Below are 18,026 nucleotides of genomic sequence, written 5' to 3'. Positions count from 1 at the left end.
TTAATTTTAAGGTTGCTAATGGACCACTGCTCCTACACTAGCATCCTTTGTCATTTAATAGCGTGCTCTCTAGACAGCTGACATAGTAATCAAGATCTAATGAGAAAAAGGAGAGAGCATTTAATGCATGAATCAAAAAATACTTGATGGGAAGTGAGATTGCCTAGGATTCCTCTCGGTGGCTTATTTTTCAGAGCTGCATGGTAACCTTTTCATTCTCATCATAAATTGCAAAATAAAAGCATAAAAGAATTTTCAAATACTGAAAAGAGTCTTTTTCTGTATGGTTTCCTACTAGTGCTGTCCTGTTATCATCCTCATTTTACTGATGGAAAATACTAATCTGATTTAACTGTGTGATTCTTTTGTGACAATTAAGTGAATTGTATCATCCAGCCTAGATTAATATAATACCTTTAAAATATGCTGACCATATTATCTTCCAGTTATGAAAATGTAGTCGAATGTATGTTTACTTTGAGCTTCCATTAATTACATCTTAGAGATATGGAGGCAAGATAATCAGAGTAGCTTCCCATACTATTTCAAAAAACTAACAACTTGAAACTCAGGGTCCTTTATAATACAGCTGTTGATTCAATAGGGTTAGAGTCTTTTAAATGTCTAAGAAGAAAAAAATGTCTTTAAATCAGGGCTCACATTTTATATGTCAAAAAACAATTAAAATCACTTTAAATATTCTAGAAAAAAACTCTACAAGCAAAAACAAGGATTATTTTTTAAAACACAGTAAAAGGCAGGGTTAGCCAAAGTCACGAAAAAGTGCTGTTGATCTTTTAGTGGTTTCAAGTCCATTCTTTTGCTTCTGGGAGAGTAGGTACTTCCCTGATACATAGCTTCTGACTTACCTCTAATTTCCTCCTTCTACTTCCCACCTTCGCTTCTCCCATTTTCTTTGCCTTTCCATGTGTGGAGGTGAAGTGAAAGGAGATGTGGTTGGGATTGATAAAGAAAAGGCTACCTGGATTCACCCCCCACACCCAACTGCAAACTTTAGCAAATGTAATAGATGACTCAGCTCCTTAATTTCAAGTTTTGTGTCTACCAAAATATATTTATGGTTGAGCAACTTTAAAAATTTATACTATCCTGAGAAGTGAACTGTCTAAAGTATAGAAACAATTAACATCTATAACGTTAAATTCATTAAATTTTATAACAAAGCCTCTTTTCAGCTGTACCTATTATGTATGTGGATAGGCACATGAAAGATAATTCTGCGTACAGTTACTTAGTGTGAGCATGCGGCCACCACATATAGTGCCCTCTAGAGTTTTCACTGATTAGTAATTCTACTTATTTGTTTATTTTCCAATTAAGAGAGCTGCTTTTGTTGAGTAATAACCAGACAAATTGACAGTATTTAGCTTTCAAACTTTTACAAATGTGGAAGCTATCTGTAAGCAAAAGAAAACATGCCTTATTCAGCTGTATCATTTCATACCTTTTTATTTTAGAAATCCTCAAAACAGTTTTTATATGCATCTTATAAAAGAATCAAATGATGGATGAATCTGTTGCTGGTAAAGCAGAACTGTGTACCAAGGTATGAGCAAGTGAGAACAGAAATGTAAGGCAAACCTCTAAGGAATGATATCAGTAAAGATCTGTTGATGAGCAATATAACTCCTATTCTGAGGGCACCAGTACTAATACGAGCTCTGCAGCTAAATCTGATGACAATTTTCCCTTCCTTCATTTCATTTCGTTGCTAATTACACAGGACTTGAAATGCAGTGATTTGAAATGTCCTAATAATTAATAAAATTTCCTCTATCTAGGAACCACTTTTTTATTAACTTTTTATTTTATATTGGAGTATAGCCGATTAACAATGTTGTGATAGTTTCAGTTGCACAGCAAAGCAACTCAGCCATACATATACATGTATCTATTCTCCCCCAGACTCCCCTCCCATCCAGGCTGCCACATAACATTGAGCAGAGATCCCTGTGCTATATAGTAGGTCCTTGTCGGTTATGCTTTTTAAATATAGCAGTGTGTACATGATATAAATCCCCCAAACTCCCTAACTATCCCTTCCCTCCACCCTTCTCCCACTGGTAACCGTAAGTTCATTCTCTAAGTCTGTTTCTGTTTTGTGAGTATGTTCATTTTTATCGTTTCTTTTTAGTTTCCACATATAAGCGATATCATATGATATTTCTCTTTCTCTGTCTGACTTACTTCACTCAGTATGAAAATCTCTAGGTGCATCCATGTTACTGCAAATGGCATTATTTCATTCTCTTTTTATGGCTGAGTAATATTCCATTGTATATATGTACCACATCTTCTTTATCCATTCTTCTGTCAATGGACATTAAGGCTGCTTCCATGTCTTGGCTATTGTAAACAGTGCTGCAATGAACATTGGGGTGCATGTATCCTTTTGGACCATGTTTTTCTCCCGATACATGCCCAGGAGTGTGATTGCAGGGTCATATGGTAGCTCTATTTTTAGTTTTTTAAGGAACCTCCATACTGTTCTCCATAGTGTCTGTACCAATTTACATTCCCACCCACAGTGTAGGAGGGTTAGGAACCACTCTTTTATAGAAAAAAATCAATTGAATTTTTAGTGGACTTTGCGTTAAAACTCTGGTAAAACTTCCCTGAATATATTTTTTTAAAGCCCTTTTTTTAAAAATTTATTTATTTATTTATGGCTGTGTTGGGTCTTCGTTTCTGTGCGAGGGCTTTCTCTAGTTGCGGCAAGCGGGGGCCACTCTTCATCGCGGTGCGCGGGCCTCTCACTGTCATGGCCTCTCTTGTTGCGGAGCACAGACTCCAGATGCGCAGGCTCAGTAGTTGTGGCTCAAGGGCCTAGTTGCTCCGTGGCATGTGGGATCCTCCCAGACCAGGGTTCGAACCAGTGTCCCCTGCATTGGCAGGCAGATTCTCAACCACTGAGCCACCAGGGAAACCCCTTCCCTGAATATCTTTAATTCTCAATGCACTCATATGTGAGTTCCTGGATGAGCAATGTTTTCCTCCTAGTCATTTCCCATGTTCATACACGGCACCCTTATATATCTTTCCATGGGAAGGAATGGACTCAAAAATCTTAGGAGAACTGATAACTATTTTTGTTCTGCTTTCTATGGTGAAATAAATTGTTCATTACCGAGGGGCTGAGAACTTCCACTAGTATTTATCCAAATAATCTATGACATGGCTGTGCAGAAAGAAAAGAGAGAAACATTAGCCCTATTTTTCTAAGGGATAGAGGTAGGGGAAATCTTAAGACAGAGGATTATCTTGTAGACACACCATGCTGTGAATTAGCCACTTCCCCTAGCTCAGCACAGAGAATTTTTTAGTACACTGATTTTTCTGAGTTAATTTTTCTTTTATTTTTTCTTTTCTCATTTTTAAACTATCGAGGTTTTTAAAAAATTTCATTGCTGTTTTATTAGTATGACAGCCAGGGATTGACTACTCATTCATACTTACAGCATGCAAACTTCTTTTTCCAGTTTTTTGAGATATATTGACCTACAGCACAGTATAAGTTTAAGGGGTACAGCATAATAATTCGACTTACATACATCATCAAATGATTACCACAAAAGTTTTAGTAAAAATCCCTCACCTCATATAGAAACATTAAATAAATAGAAAAAAATTTTTTTTTCCTTGTGATGAGAGCTCTTAGGATTTACTCTCTTAAAAATTTTCATTTATAACATACAGCAGTGCTAATTATCTTTATCATGTTGTGCATTACATCCCTAGTATTTATTTATCTTATAACTGGAAGTTTGTACCTTTTGACCACCTTCATCCAATCTCCCATCCACCCACCCCCTGCCTCTGGTAGCCACAAATCTGATCTCTTTTTGTATGAGTTTGTTTGCTTCTGAAGTATAATTGGCCTACAATGCTTTGTTAATTCCTGATATAAAAAAATAGTGATTCAATATTTCTATACACTTCAAAACGTTCACCATGACAAGTATAGTTGTCATCTGTCACTACAAAGATATTACATAATTATTGACTGTAATTCCCCACACTGTACATTTCATACCTGTAACTAATTTATTTTGTAATTGAAAGTTTCTACCAATTAATCTTCCTCAACTATTTCTCTCCTGCCCCCACCCCACCCCGTCTGACAACCACCTGTTTGTTCTCTGTATCTATGACTCTATTTCTTTTTGATTAGTTTGTTCATCTGTTTTGTTTTTTAGATTCCACATATAAGTGAAATCACACAGTATTTGTCATTCACTGTTTGACTTATTTCATTTAGCATAATACCCTCTAGGCCCATCCATGTTTTTGCAAATGGCAAGATTTCATTCTTTTTATGGCTGAGTAATATTCCACTGTGTGTGTGTGTGTGTGTGTGTGTGTGTGTGTGTGTGTGTATACCAGATTTTTCTTTATCCATTCATCTATCAATGGTCACTTAAGTTGCTTCCATTTCTTGGCTATTGTAAGCAATGCTGCAATGAACATAGGGGTGCATATATCTTTTTGAATTAGTGTTCTCATTTTCTTTGGTGAATACCCAGAAGTGGAATTACTAGATCATATGGTAGTTTTATTTTTAATTTTTGAGGAGTCTCCATGCTGTTTTCCATAGTATCTGCCAGCACCAATGTACATTCCCACTAATGGTACACGAGGGTTCCCTTTTCTCCCCATCCTCACCAACAGTTGTTATTTCTTGCCTTTTTGATAATAGGCATTCTGGCAGATGTGAAGTGATATCTCACCATGGTTTTGATTTGCATTTCTCTGATGATTAGTGATGTTGAGCATCTTTTCCTGTTGGTCATCTGTATGTCTTCTTCGAAAAAAATGTCTATTCAGGTCCTCTACTCATTTTTTACTTGGGTTGTTTGTATTTTTGATATTGAGTTGTATGAGATCTTTGTATATTTTGGATCTTAACCCCTTATCGGATACATCCTTTGCAAATATTTTCTCCCATTCAGTAGGTGGCCTTTTAGTTTTGTTGACAGTTTCCTTTACTGTGCAAAAGCTTTTTAGTTTGATGTAGTCTCGTTTGTTCATTTTTGCTTTTGTTTTCCTTGACTGAGGATATATATCCAAAAAAATACTGCTAAGACTGATGTCAAAGGACTTATTGCCTATGTTTTCTTCTAGAAGTTTTATAATATCAGGTCTTACAGTTAAACCTTTAATCTGTTTTGAGTTTTTGTATATGGTGTGAGAAAGTAGTCTATTTTGATTCTTTTCTATGTAGCTGACTAGTTTTTTAAACACTATTTATTGAAGAAGCTGTACTTTCCCTATTGTATATTCTTGCCTCCCTGGTCATAGATTAACTGCCCTTATAAGTGTGGGTTCATTTCTGGGCTCTCTGTTTGGTTCTGTTGATCTATGTATCTGTTTTTGTGCTAGAATCTTACTGTTGATTACTGTAGCTTTGTAGTATAGTATGAAATCAAGGAGCGTGCTACCTCTTGTTTTGTTCTTCTTTCTTAAGATTATTTCAGCTATTCGGGGTCTTTTGTGTTTCCATACAAATTTTAGAATTATTTTTTCTAGTTCTTTGAAAAATGCCATTGGTATTTTGGTAGGGAATGCATTGAATCTGTAAATTGCTTTGGGTAGTATGGTTCTTTTAACAATATTAATTCTTCCAACCCATGAACGCAGAATTTCTTTCCATCTGTTTTGTCACCTTCAATTTCTTTCCTCAGTATCTTATAATTTTCAGAGTACAGATCTTTTACCTCCTTAGTTAGATGTATTCCCTGGTAATTTATTCTTTTTGATGCAATTGTGAATGGGATTGTTTTCATAAATTCTCTTTCTGGTAGTTCACTGTTAGTGTATAGAAACACAACAGACTTCTGCATATTAATTTGCTATCTTGCAACTTTACCAAATTCATTGACGAGTTCTAGTAGTTTTTAGTGGTATCTTTAGTATTTTCTATGTATAGTGTCATATCATCTGCAAACAGTAACAGTTTTCCTTGTTCCTTTCCAATTTAGTTGTCTTTTATTTCTTTTTCTTATCTGATTGCTATGTCTAGGACTTCCAATACTATGTTGAATAAAAGTGGTGACAGTGCCACTCACTGATGGGCAGAGTTGTGTCCCACAGTTTCTGGTTATAGGGCCCTGGGAGTCCTGGGGTTAGCACAGGTGCACTGGTGACCTGGGCCAGGTCCTGGGCACTCTGGTGGATGTGGTCATGTCCTGGAGCAGCTGGGAGCTTAGGAGATCCTAAGGCAGTCAGCCTGCTCATGGGTGAGGCTGTGTCCCTTCCTGGCTAGCTGTTTGGCCTGGGGCATCCCAGAACTGGTGCCCACGGGTTGGTGGGCAGGGTGGGTCCTGGCACTAATAAGCTAGAGGGGGGATTCCAAAGTAGTGCTTACCAGCACCAGTGTCCTTATGGTGAAATGAACTCCCCCAAATGGCTACTGCCGGCGTCTGTGTCTCCAAGATGAGTTTTAATTGCCTCCTGCTTCTCCAGGAGGCTCTCCAAGATCAGCAAGTACATCTGACCCAGGCTCCTTTCAAATTACTGCTTCTTCCCTGGATCTTGGAGGGTGTGAGATTTTGTGTGTGACCTTTAAGAGTGGAGTCTTTTTCCCATAGCCCTCTGGCTCTCCTGAAAGTAAGCCCTGCTGCCCTTCAAAGCCAAACTTTCCAGGTGGCTCGTCTTCCCAGTGCAGGACCCCTGGGCTGAGGAGCCTGATGTGGGGCTTCAATCCCTTGCTCCTTGGGGAGAACCTCTGCAATTATAATTATCCTCCTGTTTGTGGGTCACCTTCCCCAGGTGTATGGGTCTTCACTATACTGTGTCTTTGCCCCTCCTACCCCTCTTCTTGTGGCTCCTTCATTATATGTCTAGCAGTAAAGATTCTTTTCTGCTAGTCTTCATGTTGCTCTCATGGATAGTTGCTCTGAAATAGTTGCAGTTTTGGTGTGCCCATGGGAGGAGGTGAACTCAGGGTCTTCCTACTCTGCCATCTTGGCCACTCCCCCTACAGTATCAGAATATTAAATTTTGATCATAAAAGGAATACATGTTCATTATATAAAATATTGGAACATACAATGAAAAAGTTAGAAATAATCCTACTCCTCAGTGATATCCTCTCTTGAAATGGGGGTGAGAGAATACTTATGCCAGTGTTTTCTCTGCATATATACAGGTTTGTTTGTGTGTGTGTGTACACTCACATACACATCTCTTTTTACAAAATTGAAAATGTACTATATTTATAGCTTTTTATCATGTATTTGAACATTATTTGTATCACTTTTTTCTAATTAAAATGAGCAATACATGTTTATTGTAGAAGATATTTAAATATAAATAAGCAAATGAAAGAAAATAAGAAATATTAAATCAAGTAAATTAGACAAAATGAAGAGTAATAAAAGTTGCCTGTAATTTCAATCAGACATAATAATGGCAATGTTTTGGTGTAAATAACATCAGTCTTTCTTTTCTCCATGAAAATGTATACTTTTTTCCTTTTACAAAATTAAGATCATAGTGTACCTATAGAGTAGATTTTGTCACCTTCAGTTTTTCTCCTTCCAATAGATCATGAATATTCTCTTTATTTATTTTTTTATTTTTATTTTTTTCACACACACACACACACTGTATTTTATTTTTACAAGAGATAAATAGACTGACATCAAGCATTGTACATGGATGACCACAACAAAAGCAACAATGATTGCAATTACCAAACATGAAACACACTCATACTATGTCATAATATTGACATTCAGTCCAGTAATCCTCCACTGTAACAGCTCCTTTACTTTGCAGTGAAAATTGATTTGTATATTCTTTGCCTCTGAGTCCTTGTGGGATTTTTTTTTTTAATTCAGACAGAAAGTCACAAAAATTATACTCATCCTCATCAGTTCACTCAGTCCCATGTAATTAATTTTTTTTTCATCTTGATCTTTTGTTAGCACTTTTATGAGTTCATCAGTTTTTCATTAGAGTTCTGAAAATGCTTATTCATTCAGAATATTCTCTTTATTATCAACTATTCTTCTACTTCATTTTTAGTGGCTTTCTAGTATTTATTGTAAGGATAAGCCCTACATGATTTATCCAAGCCTTCATTGTTAAGCATATAGGTTACTTCATTTTTTAAAATTATAAACAGCACAGTGATGACCATCCTTAAATTCAAATCCATCCACACTTATTTCCTTAGAATACATTGTTAGAAGTAGAATTGCCATTTGTGTCTTTTTACAATAGAGAAATTATTTAAGTGATTTTGAAAAAAGCATTCTCAATAAAGTTTTAAGGAATGAAAAATGAAATCATGGCCTTCTTTGTTTCTGTAGAGGAATCCAGTGAAGTTGTTCCAAATGAGGCAAGGGCTCATAAGGAGGAGAACCACCATACAGTATCCACAGATAATGTGGTATGTACGTTTTGAAATTCTTTCCTCATTACACGATGGATTCCAAGGATTTGTTTCCAGTTGGTGACAATATCAGCGTTGTCAGAATAAAGTCTTGCTTCACTTCACAAACAAAAATGGATCTGTTACCAATGCAATGATATATCTTATAGGGTTTAATAAATGAAATTTAAAGCGATGTCATTTGTACCATTTTTTAATTTAAGAGATTTGCAAATATAAAAACCTAATGCTTACTACACATGTGACATTTTATACATAACAAGTTATTTTGCTTCAACACATTTAGCAAAGAGCAGATTTCTTCTCATTTGACAGATGGCAGAGTTAAAAAAGTTTAGCCTGAGACCATGGAGGAAGGCTTTCTTAGTTCTGGGACTTGTATCCAAGGATTCCTGATTCTTGTGTTCTTTGTTCAGACCATACCTATCTATACTGTTTTTGGAAACTTTTCTTCTTTTTAATTAAATTGGACTCTGCTAGTCATCTTAAAAATTGCAGCAATGGAAGAAAGGCAGTATTAAGAAACTGAATAGCAAGCAGACACAGCCTACATGTGGATTAAACTGCGTTTTGTGAAAATGTAAACATTGATATATAGAGATCTTCTCTAAGCAGCTGTATTTGCAGCATCTGTTTATATTCTGACTCCATCAAATAATACAGAAATCAAGATGGTATTAACCTAAAGTCAGACATAAAGGCAAATGTCATTGTCCTTTTGCTTTTGCTTTTGAATCAGTGCTTTGTGCTTGTGCTTGATTGCAGACTTTACAAATGGTCCCTATAATGGATTTTTCTGTTAAAAAATGGCTGTAACTTCAAGATTTACCCTAGCTTCCATTACAAATATTATTTATCTGACACTATAATTCTGTCACATCTCCTTAATAAAAGTTGAGCACATAAAATACAGTTTTGTTCTTTTTTTGTTAGATTTCGACAATATATAACAGTGTTTTCCATGTACAGAGTGTAGTTTAGGATTGCATTCTACTGATTTCAGTCCTGATTTAAGTTTATATTTGACCCTTCTAACAGTAAATTGAATGGGCATATAGGAAAACATACTTTTATTCTGAGGCAAAGTTGTGTTTTCATTAGATATCTAGTAATAATTGTTTTCCGCAATTATTAATTGTGCTAATATTCTTAATTCCACCAAGTAATAGTCTCCTTTGCTCCAGATTTGAGTAATACTATTACAAATTATATACAATTATTTACAAATTGGAACTCTTTTCCCCTAAAGACATGCTCATTTTTAGTCTGAATTTCTCAACATTGGATCTCCCCTGTGGCAGACATTTGAAGATAATGAATGAAGTCATGGCATGGGATGACTCACAGTCACTTAGGCACCTAATTTTTCAAGAGCAATTGATTTTCAGAGACAAAACTCCAAACTTTCAAAAGTTGATCTCCTCTGCCTATAACTTTTGAATGTCCCCAATTATTCATGGATGACAAATCACAAAGACATACAAGACCTATTTATATGTGCAAATCTATACAGTGGCCCTTGGGGCCTTCCTCCCTGGATTACTTAGCTCTTTTTTCCCAGAACCAATCCAAATAGAAAAATCTAAAAAACAACATCGAAAAAGATATCAAATCTGCATTCTGGTGAGAGATGACATGATTAAGCCCCAAGTTTATAGTGATTATAATAGAAAACAAAACATTAGATTCATCTCCAGGCAGCAGTAGAAAGCAACTTCATTGCAGCTGTCCTCCTGACTCAGAAGTCTCCAGGTCACAAACACTGTTATGGCATCATATCTTCATAGGCAATATATCAAATATGATCATTCCCAGTTCATTTGTGATTTTTAATCACCATATCTATTGCTGGGTAGGAAACTTGATTTCAAATTCTGCCTACGACATGTTGCTATTAATGTGATTGTTCTTAAAAGACTGCCTAGTGACTAACTCTAGCTTAGCTTTTCTCTTTTTTAAATTTTCTTTTGGGTTGGCAGGATTTAAATGTTTAAAAGTGTTTTTTCTTAACTGTGTTTTTCATATGCAAAAGAAAAATTAAAGCCGATTTTGTTTTTTCGTTTTGCTTTTGCTTTTTTTAAAAAAAAGTTCTATGATTAGAGAACTTGCCTTGCCTCCATGGTTGGAGCTTAATGGTCACTTTTTTTTCCATCAGTGCTAAGCTGTTTTGTTCATTCTTTTGACAAATATTTAATTAGTACCTACTGTGTGCGAGATACTGTACGAATTATGCTGTACCTTAATTCTAAAGCTAAGGGCAGTTTAGTGTGTCTCTTGTTCTTGTTCTCTTCTCCTTCTTACTGTCTAGTGAAGGAAACAAATCATCCTGCTCTTTTCGCCATTACATTATAAATGTCTGCTTTCAATTGTATAACTAATGGAGTGCTGTAAATAAGTGAATTTTTTAAAAACTGTATTTGATTTTGCAATACATGTCACATGTTGATATTTTACATTACAAGTTGCAAAGAGATATATGGAAACTTATAAAAGACAGCCCTTCCAACCAATTAAATTTGGTTATCATTAAATAGACTACCCTTATAGGAAGCAAGCTCCCTTCCTGGAGGGCACTATTTAAGCAGAGTTCGAATGCCTACTTTTTCAGGGATATTGTGAAAGTGTTTTTTTCTGTTTTAAATAGTATTACAATAATTTTCTGTTACTAAGGGAGGTGGCTCAGACACATACTGGGTGTAAAGCTGAGGAGCCAGTCAGAGTTATTCTGGATAACCTAGACTAGATAACCCCATCACTAAAACTGAATATTGAATGTATATATGCTCTATACATTATTGAGTATAGTGATGATTAGATATATATTTAGGAAAACTTCTTTACTTGTGTTACAGAAAATAGAAATTATTGATGATGAAGAAAGTGACATGATAAGTAATTCTGAAGTAGAACAAGTGAATTCTCTCTTGGATTATAAGGTAAAAGTATTTTCAGATTCTGAATTTTTTAAGAGAAGGTATTAAAGGAGGCAGACTTTTACAGTACCTATGCACCGGTTTATTTCACTTCCATTTGATAAATTAGGTATACTGGGACTCTGCATTGACTCTCTCAGGCACTTGGATATCAGTCAGAGTGCCGAACATTTTAATTAATGCTGGCTGGTTTAGTGGTTATGGTTTTAAGCACAGTTTGCTGAGCAGGAGTAATTATTGATGGTGTATGGCAAGATGAGGCATAGTGGTGGTTAATGTGAAATGTATGACAATGTTTTTTTTAAAGCCCATGTTCATTTTTAAATGATGGTAAAGGGGATATTTTTTCCAGTGTCCCTTGCTAATTTTATCTTGAATTTCAATTTCTTTTTAATATACTTTTTTTATATATAATAATATACCTGTTTTAGAAGTTTAAAAACAATCCCCAAAGCAAATACTGAATGAATATGAATAGAAATGACCTTTTCTTAATGTCACTTGTTACTGAACTGAAAGACTTTCTTTGACAGTGTGCCATACATAATTTTGTTTTCATTAAATTTTGACATAAGCTATCAGTCTATATGTCAATATGTTTTCTGCATAGATGTGTAATTGTTTTCCCTTTGTTAATCAATATCCTGTCTTACTAGGTAATTTGGGGCCTTCTGAAATTTGGCAACAGATTCATTCCTTTCATGCACAAAAGTTATTTTCTTGAATATCATACATCTTCAAAGCAGAGACTAGTAATCTTAAGATGTTAACAAAAAATAACATTTAATCAGAAAAGACAACAGCTGTCATTTTCTCAAAAATCTTTTCAGTTTTACTATAATTGAAAGTTATGTCATTCGACAGATTCTGTTTTCCAAATGTTCGTAACATGTCAGACTTTAAAATATTGAACATTGTAAACACAGAAGGAAATTAGTTTTTGAAATTTATTTGCTAAGTGGTCAAAGAGCACAATATAACCCTATATTTAAAGTGTATTTTCAACTAATAAAATTATAAAGTTGTTGGTTCTGAAGTACAGGAGATCCTTCTAATCTCTCCTACATGGTCATATAATATTTCTAAATGCCCAGTTCAGAATTAAAATGGCTCTGCAAGCCACCACTTGGCACAGGCTATGGAAACTACAGACGAGAGGACTGGATTGCACAGCTGTTAAGTGTGCTCCACTTAGTACACTCAAACAGTTCAGATAGGGCTGGGCCCAGAACTCAGAGGATTATTTCCAGGACCTTTCCCCTCTGGGGCACCAGCCCACTTGAGAAGGTTTCAAGCTGAAGACCTGGGCAGGCCAGAGTATCCAGCCCAGAAATTTCAATTATCATTTTCACTGACTTCTAAAGGACATTTAATGATCCAGTGTTTTCCATTTTGGTAAATGCTGTGGGAACAAGGGGTCTTTCGCTACCTTATTAAGGATATCTTTTATAAAACTTCACCATCCTAGATGAACTTTTATTTAACTCTCAAAAATTAGCACTTATATAGAAAATATGTCTCTTTATAATCATTATTTAAGATATTTCGCTTCACTTCATCAGTGAATTTTGTTACCTTAATTCTGAAGTAAGTGCAAGTGAAACCTCATATAGCAGTTCTCATTGCCGATTTCAGTAAGTTGATTTAAAATAGCCTTACCAGGGACTTCACTGGTGGTCCAGTGGTTAAGATTCTGCACTCCCAGTGCAGGAGGCACAAGGTTCAATCCCTGGCCAGGGAATGAAGATCCTGCATGCCGTGTAGTGCAGCCAGAAAAATAAATAAATAAATAAATAAAATAGCCTTACCAGTTTGGAAATTTAATCTTCCTTGAGAGAACATTGTTTTATTCTATTTTCATACACATGCTAGTGTTCTTTGTTTTGGGATCAAAATCACCTTGCTGGTTTCTTGAATATATTCATCATATGCTTCTTGTATATACTTATCTTATTCACGTATATGTTATCTGGTCTAGTGCCTAGGATATAGGTGTCCAGTAACTAGTTCCTGAGTGAGTGAAAAAATTAATTAATTTATCCTTGGAAATACTTTTAATATTATTATGCAAGTGCTCACTTATATAAAATCAATTAAGATCCACAGCTGGATTATTATAACTTTTTCCCCCCACACTAAATTGAACAATTTCTCGTTGTTCTTGGGATTCACTGTAGCAAAATGAAAGAATGTTTTTTATGTGTGTTTGGTAATTACTACTATGCAAACATCAATATTCAGTGTGGGCATAGTGGAGTTTCTGACTGAGATATTTGCTAGAAATCCATATTGCTAGGAGTTCTAACTCACCCCAAATGCTTATAAAACAACTTGATGAGCTGAGTTTCTGAGGCATGAGTAGCTATATCATAAAATAACACCTCAAGTTTGGCATCCATCAGTAGCCTGCTCAGAGATCAAAGCCCCGGTCCATATGAAGCCTTGAGTGCTCCCTACAGTTATCTTGGAGAATTGACAAAGCTTAGTGGGAATGTAGGGAAGATTTTAAAAAGAAAAATGAGCTAGGTCTTTTTTCGTGAAATGCAGTGACTGATGTTATCTTACTAGTTCCTCTCGCAAACCATTTGCTTAGGAAAATCTTGAAAGTACACATAAATTACTGCCTGTAATCTAGGAAGTGTTTAATAGGCTTGCAAAAAGCAGCTCCAAGAAGAAAATGTCTGAAATATTAAATTATCTTAAAGCTGTTTATGTTTTAAAAACATTGCATAAATACTGAGGAGGAGGAATATTTGCATGAGAAATTAGAGATCTGCATACCAAAAGATGCTTCCTGACTTTTGCAAATGTGAATTACTGTTTTTAAAATGTTTTCTAATGGACTGTGAGTGTAGCTCAAAAGGACTGTGCTTTCAAACGACACTGTGATAATGATGATAGATATCTCCTGTATTCAAAAAGACTCCCTGGTCAGCACTTTACTAATACTGCTGTTCTGACAATGAATACTAAAAATACAAAAAGTTTAGAATTAGTCAAGTGTATTATAGCAGAAGCATGTGGAATTTTATTATAATGCTTACTTATAACTTAGATTACTGTAGAGTGCCTTTGAACAAGGAATTTAGCTTGAATCATCATTTGCAGATCATTCACTTGATATTAAATGGTCTGAAAAGGAAGCAGTTTTATTAGGTAAAATAAGTTCTAAACTGAGCTGATAAAATAATTGATGCAGTAAACATATTCATAGATAGAATATGATTAATACAACTGTATCCTCTCAACTGAAACAAGAATGCCCATAGAATTAACTAATTTTCATGTATTTTATGCAGCTTTTTGATCAAATGTTGTTAAAGGTCCTGCTATGCTCTTTGAGACAGATTCTCTGGTTGCAGAGAATATGCACAGCTTATTTTCACGTTTTTGGCAAGAGGGCTGGGTAATAAATTTTTTAATCAGGTTTTTTGATATATAAGTTACATACAAGAAAATTCACCTTTTCATACATTTAGTTTTGACAATTGGACACAGTTGTGTAACCATGAACACAATTTGTTATTCATCTGCTGATGAACACTTGTGTTACTTCTAGTTTGGGGCTATTATGAATAAAGCTGCTATGAATATTCATGTCTGTCTTTTTGTGGACATGTGTTTTCATTTCCCTTGGGTAAATACTTAAGAGTAGGATTGCTGAGTCAGATGGTAAAAAAGAGTATGTTTAATTTTATAAGAAACTGCCAAAACATTTTCCAAAGTTGCTGTACTGCTTTACACTCCCACCAGCAAAGTATGAGACTTCTAATTGCTCCACATTCTCATCAGCACTTGCTATTGTCAGTCTCTTTAACATTAGCCACTGTAGTATGTTGGTGGTAGTATCTCTTTGTGATTTTAATTTGCATTTCCTTAATGATAAACGATATTAAGCATTTTTCACATATTTATTGGCCATTCACATTTCTTCTTTGATAAAGTGTATGTTCAAATATTTTGCCTGCTTTTTATTCTGTTGCTGGTCCTATATTTGTGCTACAGGAGCTCTTTATGTATTCTGTGTGCAAGTCCTTTATCAGATATGTGATTTACAAATTTTTTCTCCTAATATGTAGCATGCATTTTTATTTTCTTAAGTGTCTTTTGAAAAGCAAAGGTTGTGTTTTGTTTTGTTTTGTTTTTTAATGAAATCCTTCTTTTAAGTTTCATGCTTTTTGTGTCCTATTGAAAAATCTTTGCCTAACCCAAGGACATAAAGTTTTTTTCCTCTGTTTTCCTCTAGAAGTTTTATAGTTTTAGGTTCTACATTTAGGCCTACAATCCATTTCTTATTAAATTTTGTACATGATGTGAGGTAAGAGTTAATAATCATTTTTGGAGGGGGTATGGATTTACAATTGTTCAACCACTGTTTTTTGAAAGACTGTTCTTTCTTTGTCCATTGAATTACCTCAGCATCTTCATCAAAAATCAACCAAATATGTATGTGTATGTATATATATATATTTATGTATGTATTATATATGTATAAAGTAATATATAATAAATATTTCTGGACTCTGTTCTGTCCATTGATCTATATGTCCACCCTTTTGACAATACCACACTTTCTTGACTATTGTAGCTTAAATAGTAAATCTATTCAGAGCAATTTCATGGCCATTATCTTATTTGAGCCTTATAACCCTCAAGCTAGAATTCCCAAAGACTGCTAGTATTATATCCATTTTATTGATGAGTAAATAGAATCACAGGTTAATTGGCCTGCCCAAGTTTACACAATTATCAGTAGACCTGGCACTAAAATCCTCCCAAAACCTAGTCTATTGTTCTTTTCCTACACAACTAGGAAAAATAGTGGAGACTGGGTTTCAAATTAGTGGTAAATTTGGAGATATTTTCTAAATAACAAACTCTTACGTAAAGGTGGGGGCCTCAGCAAACTACTTAAGACAGTCTTATTAAAAATTTGAGTCCTTTCTTGGTACAAAATGATAACCTCAGTATTTGGCTTTGTGAATGGTACATTCAGCATCACTGCATCTGCTATTGCTCTTTACTTGGGGTTAATTGAGCTCTATTATTAATCCTAATCCAAATGCTAATTAGGTTTAATGTAGGAGGAGTCTTTCCAAGAGGGGAACTGTTTCTTGACTTTTCTCTTACTGGAATTTATTTGATTCGATTTTTGACCTTGCAGATTATTTTCTGTTGGTGATTTGCTTAAAAGGCAGCCTTTGAATAACAGGATAATTTACTTCTGTGCTCTATATTCCTTTATGCTAAAATGTTATCTTCTTTATTGTCCCTCTAAGTTGATTGCTTTTTAAAAATTTATTGTACATCAAACATGTACAGTCCTAGGTTTGCACAGAGTAATTGTATTATTCGATGTTTTCTCCTTCAGAATGAAGAAGTCAGATTCATTGAAAATGAGCTAGAGATTCAAAAGCAAAAATATTTTAAACTTCAGACATTTGTAAGAAGCTTGATACTAGCTATAAAAGCTGACGATAAGGAACAACAGCAGGTAAGTGACAGAAGAGAATAGTAAGCTGTAATGTATCATGTTGAAAAGTAGCATGTCACACTTGGGTTCTACATATTTTTTTTGTTTTTATACCTCATTCTTACTTGGCATCAAGGAAGGATTTGTTACTTTGTGACTTTTTTTAAAGCACAGTTTTATTGAGAAAAAATACTCAGATTTTGTGTGCTACTTTAGTGGAAAATCAAAATAACTGATTAACATACTTTGTTAATTCCAAGCCACCATTAAATAGGGAAAACATTTAAAATATTATCTACATAATTATTGACTGTATTCCCCATCTTGTTCATATCATTTCATTTAATTAGTTTTAAAGAAATTCTCAAAATGTTTGTAGAGATGGGGCTACACTAACTGGAGAGGCACATATTTTGGGACCTTTTGTGAATGAAAGAAGTGAGGCATTGGCCTCTCTTCTGGATTTCAGTTACATTCCAGCCCCTACTAGAGTTCACAGGTGTTTGAATACCTTTTATTTCATGATATGTTGTTCATCACTAAAAAAAAGGTGAGATTACTTTGTGAAATTCTTTGTGACCACAGTGCAGCATTCACTTTTCCCAATTTAACGATAGTGTTTGGTTCCTCTACCCCAGCGGTCCCCAATCTTTTTGGCACCAAGGATTGGTTTCACGGAAGACAATTTTTACACGGACCAGGTGGGGGGGTGATGGTTCAGGTGGTAATGAGAGCGATGGGGAGCGATGGTGAGATGAGCGGCAGATGAAGCTTCCCTCTCGCACCCGCTGCTCACCTCCTGCTGTGTGGTCCGGTTCCTAATATGTCGAGGACCAGTACCAGTCCGCAGCCTAGGGGTTGAGGACCCCTGCTCTACCCCAAAGATGAAATGCAACATCTTTTGTTTGTCACTGTGGAATTTTGTTTACAAATTTCTCCCAAAGCACATTTTCTGTCTCATTTTTTCAGTTAAAATTTGTGAAATAATGTATTAATCTTGCTAAAAAGGAATATAGAATTATGTTAAATATTCCATTTAATGCTAAAAGATACTAAATGTGCCTCTGAGTTGTATACTACTATGTTGATTCTTTATCAGAGAAATTCAGTGTAAGTAGTATGTCACACAGGTAACCATTAATTAAGCAGTCTCAGAGTTTTTTATTCAGCCGGAGTACAAACATTTATCCCTTATATTCAA

At 35.0% G+C, this 18,026-nt stretch overlaps 1 protein-coding gene across 1 annotated transcript in view; it reads left to right on the top strand.

The window, feature by feature from the left end:
• Positions 1–18,026, top strand: part of HDX (highly divergent homeobox) — a 158,891-nt gene that overhangs the window by 137,087 nt on the left and 3,778 nt on the right. The window contains exons 7-9 of the mRNA XM_059910977.1: positions 8,337–8,416; positions 11,272–11,355; positions 16,724–16,846. Of these exons, the coding sequence (XP_059766960.1) occupies positions 8,337–8,416; positions 11,272–11,355; positions 16,724–16,846 (287 nt within the window). The remainder of the gene's footprint in view (positions 1–8,336; positions 8,417–11,271; positions 11,356–16,723; positions 16,847–18,026) is intronic.

The sequence above is a fragment of the Balaenoptera ricei genome, chromosome X (genome assembly GCF_028023285.1).
Source record: "Balaenoptera ricei isolate mBalRic1 chromosome X, mBalRic1.hap2, whole genome shotgun sequence".
Lineage (NCBI taxonomy): Eukaryota > Metazoa > Chordata > Mammalia > Artiodactyla > Balaenopteridae > Balaenoptera > Balaenoptera ricei.
Note: the sequence above shows the minus strand (reverse complement) of the source record. Positions and strands in the feature narration are given on the sequence as shown.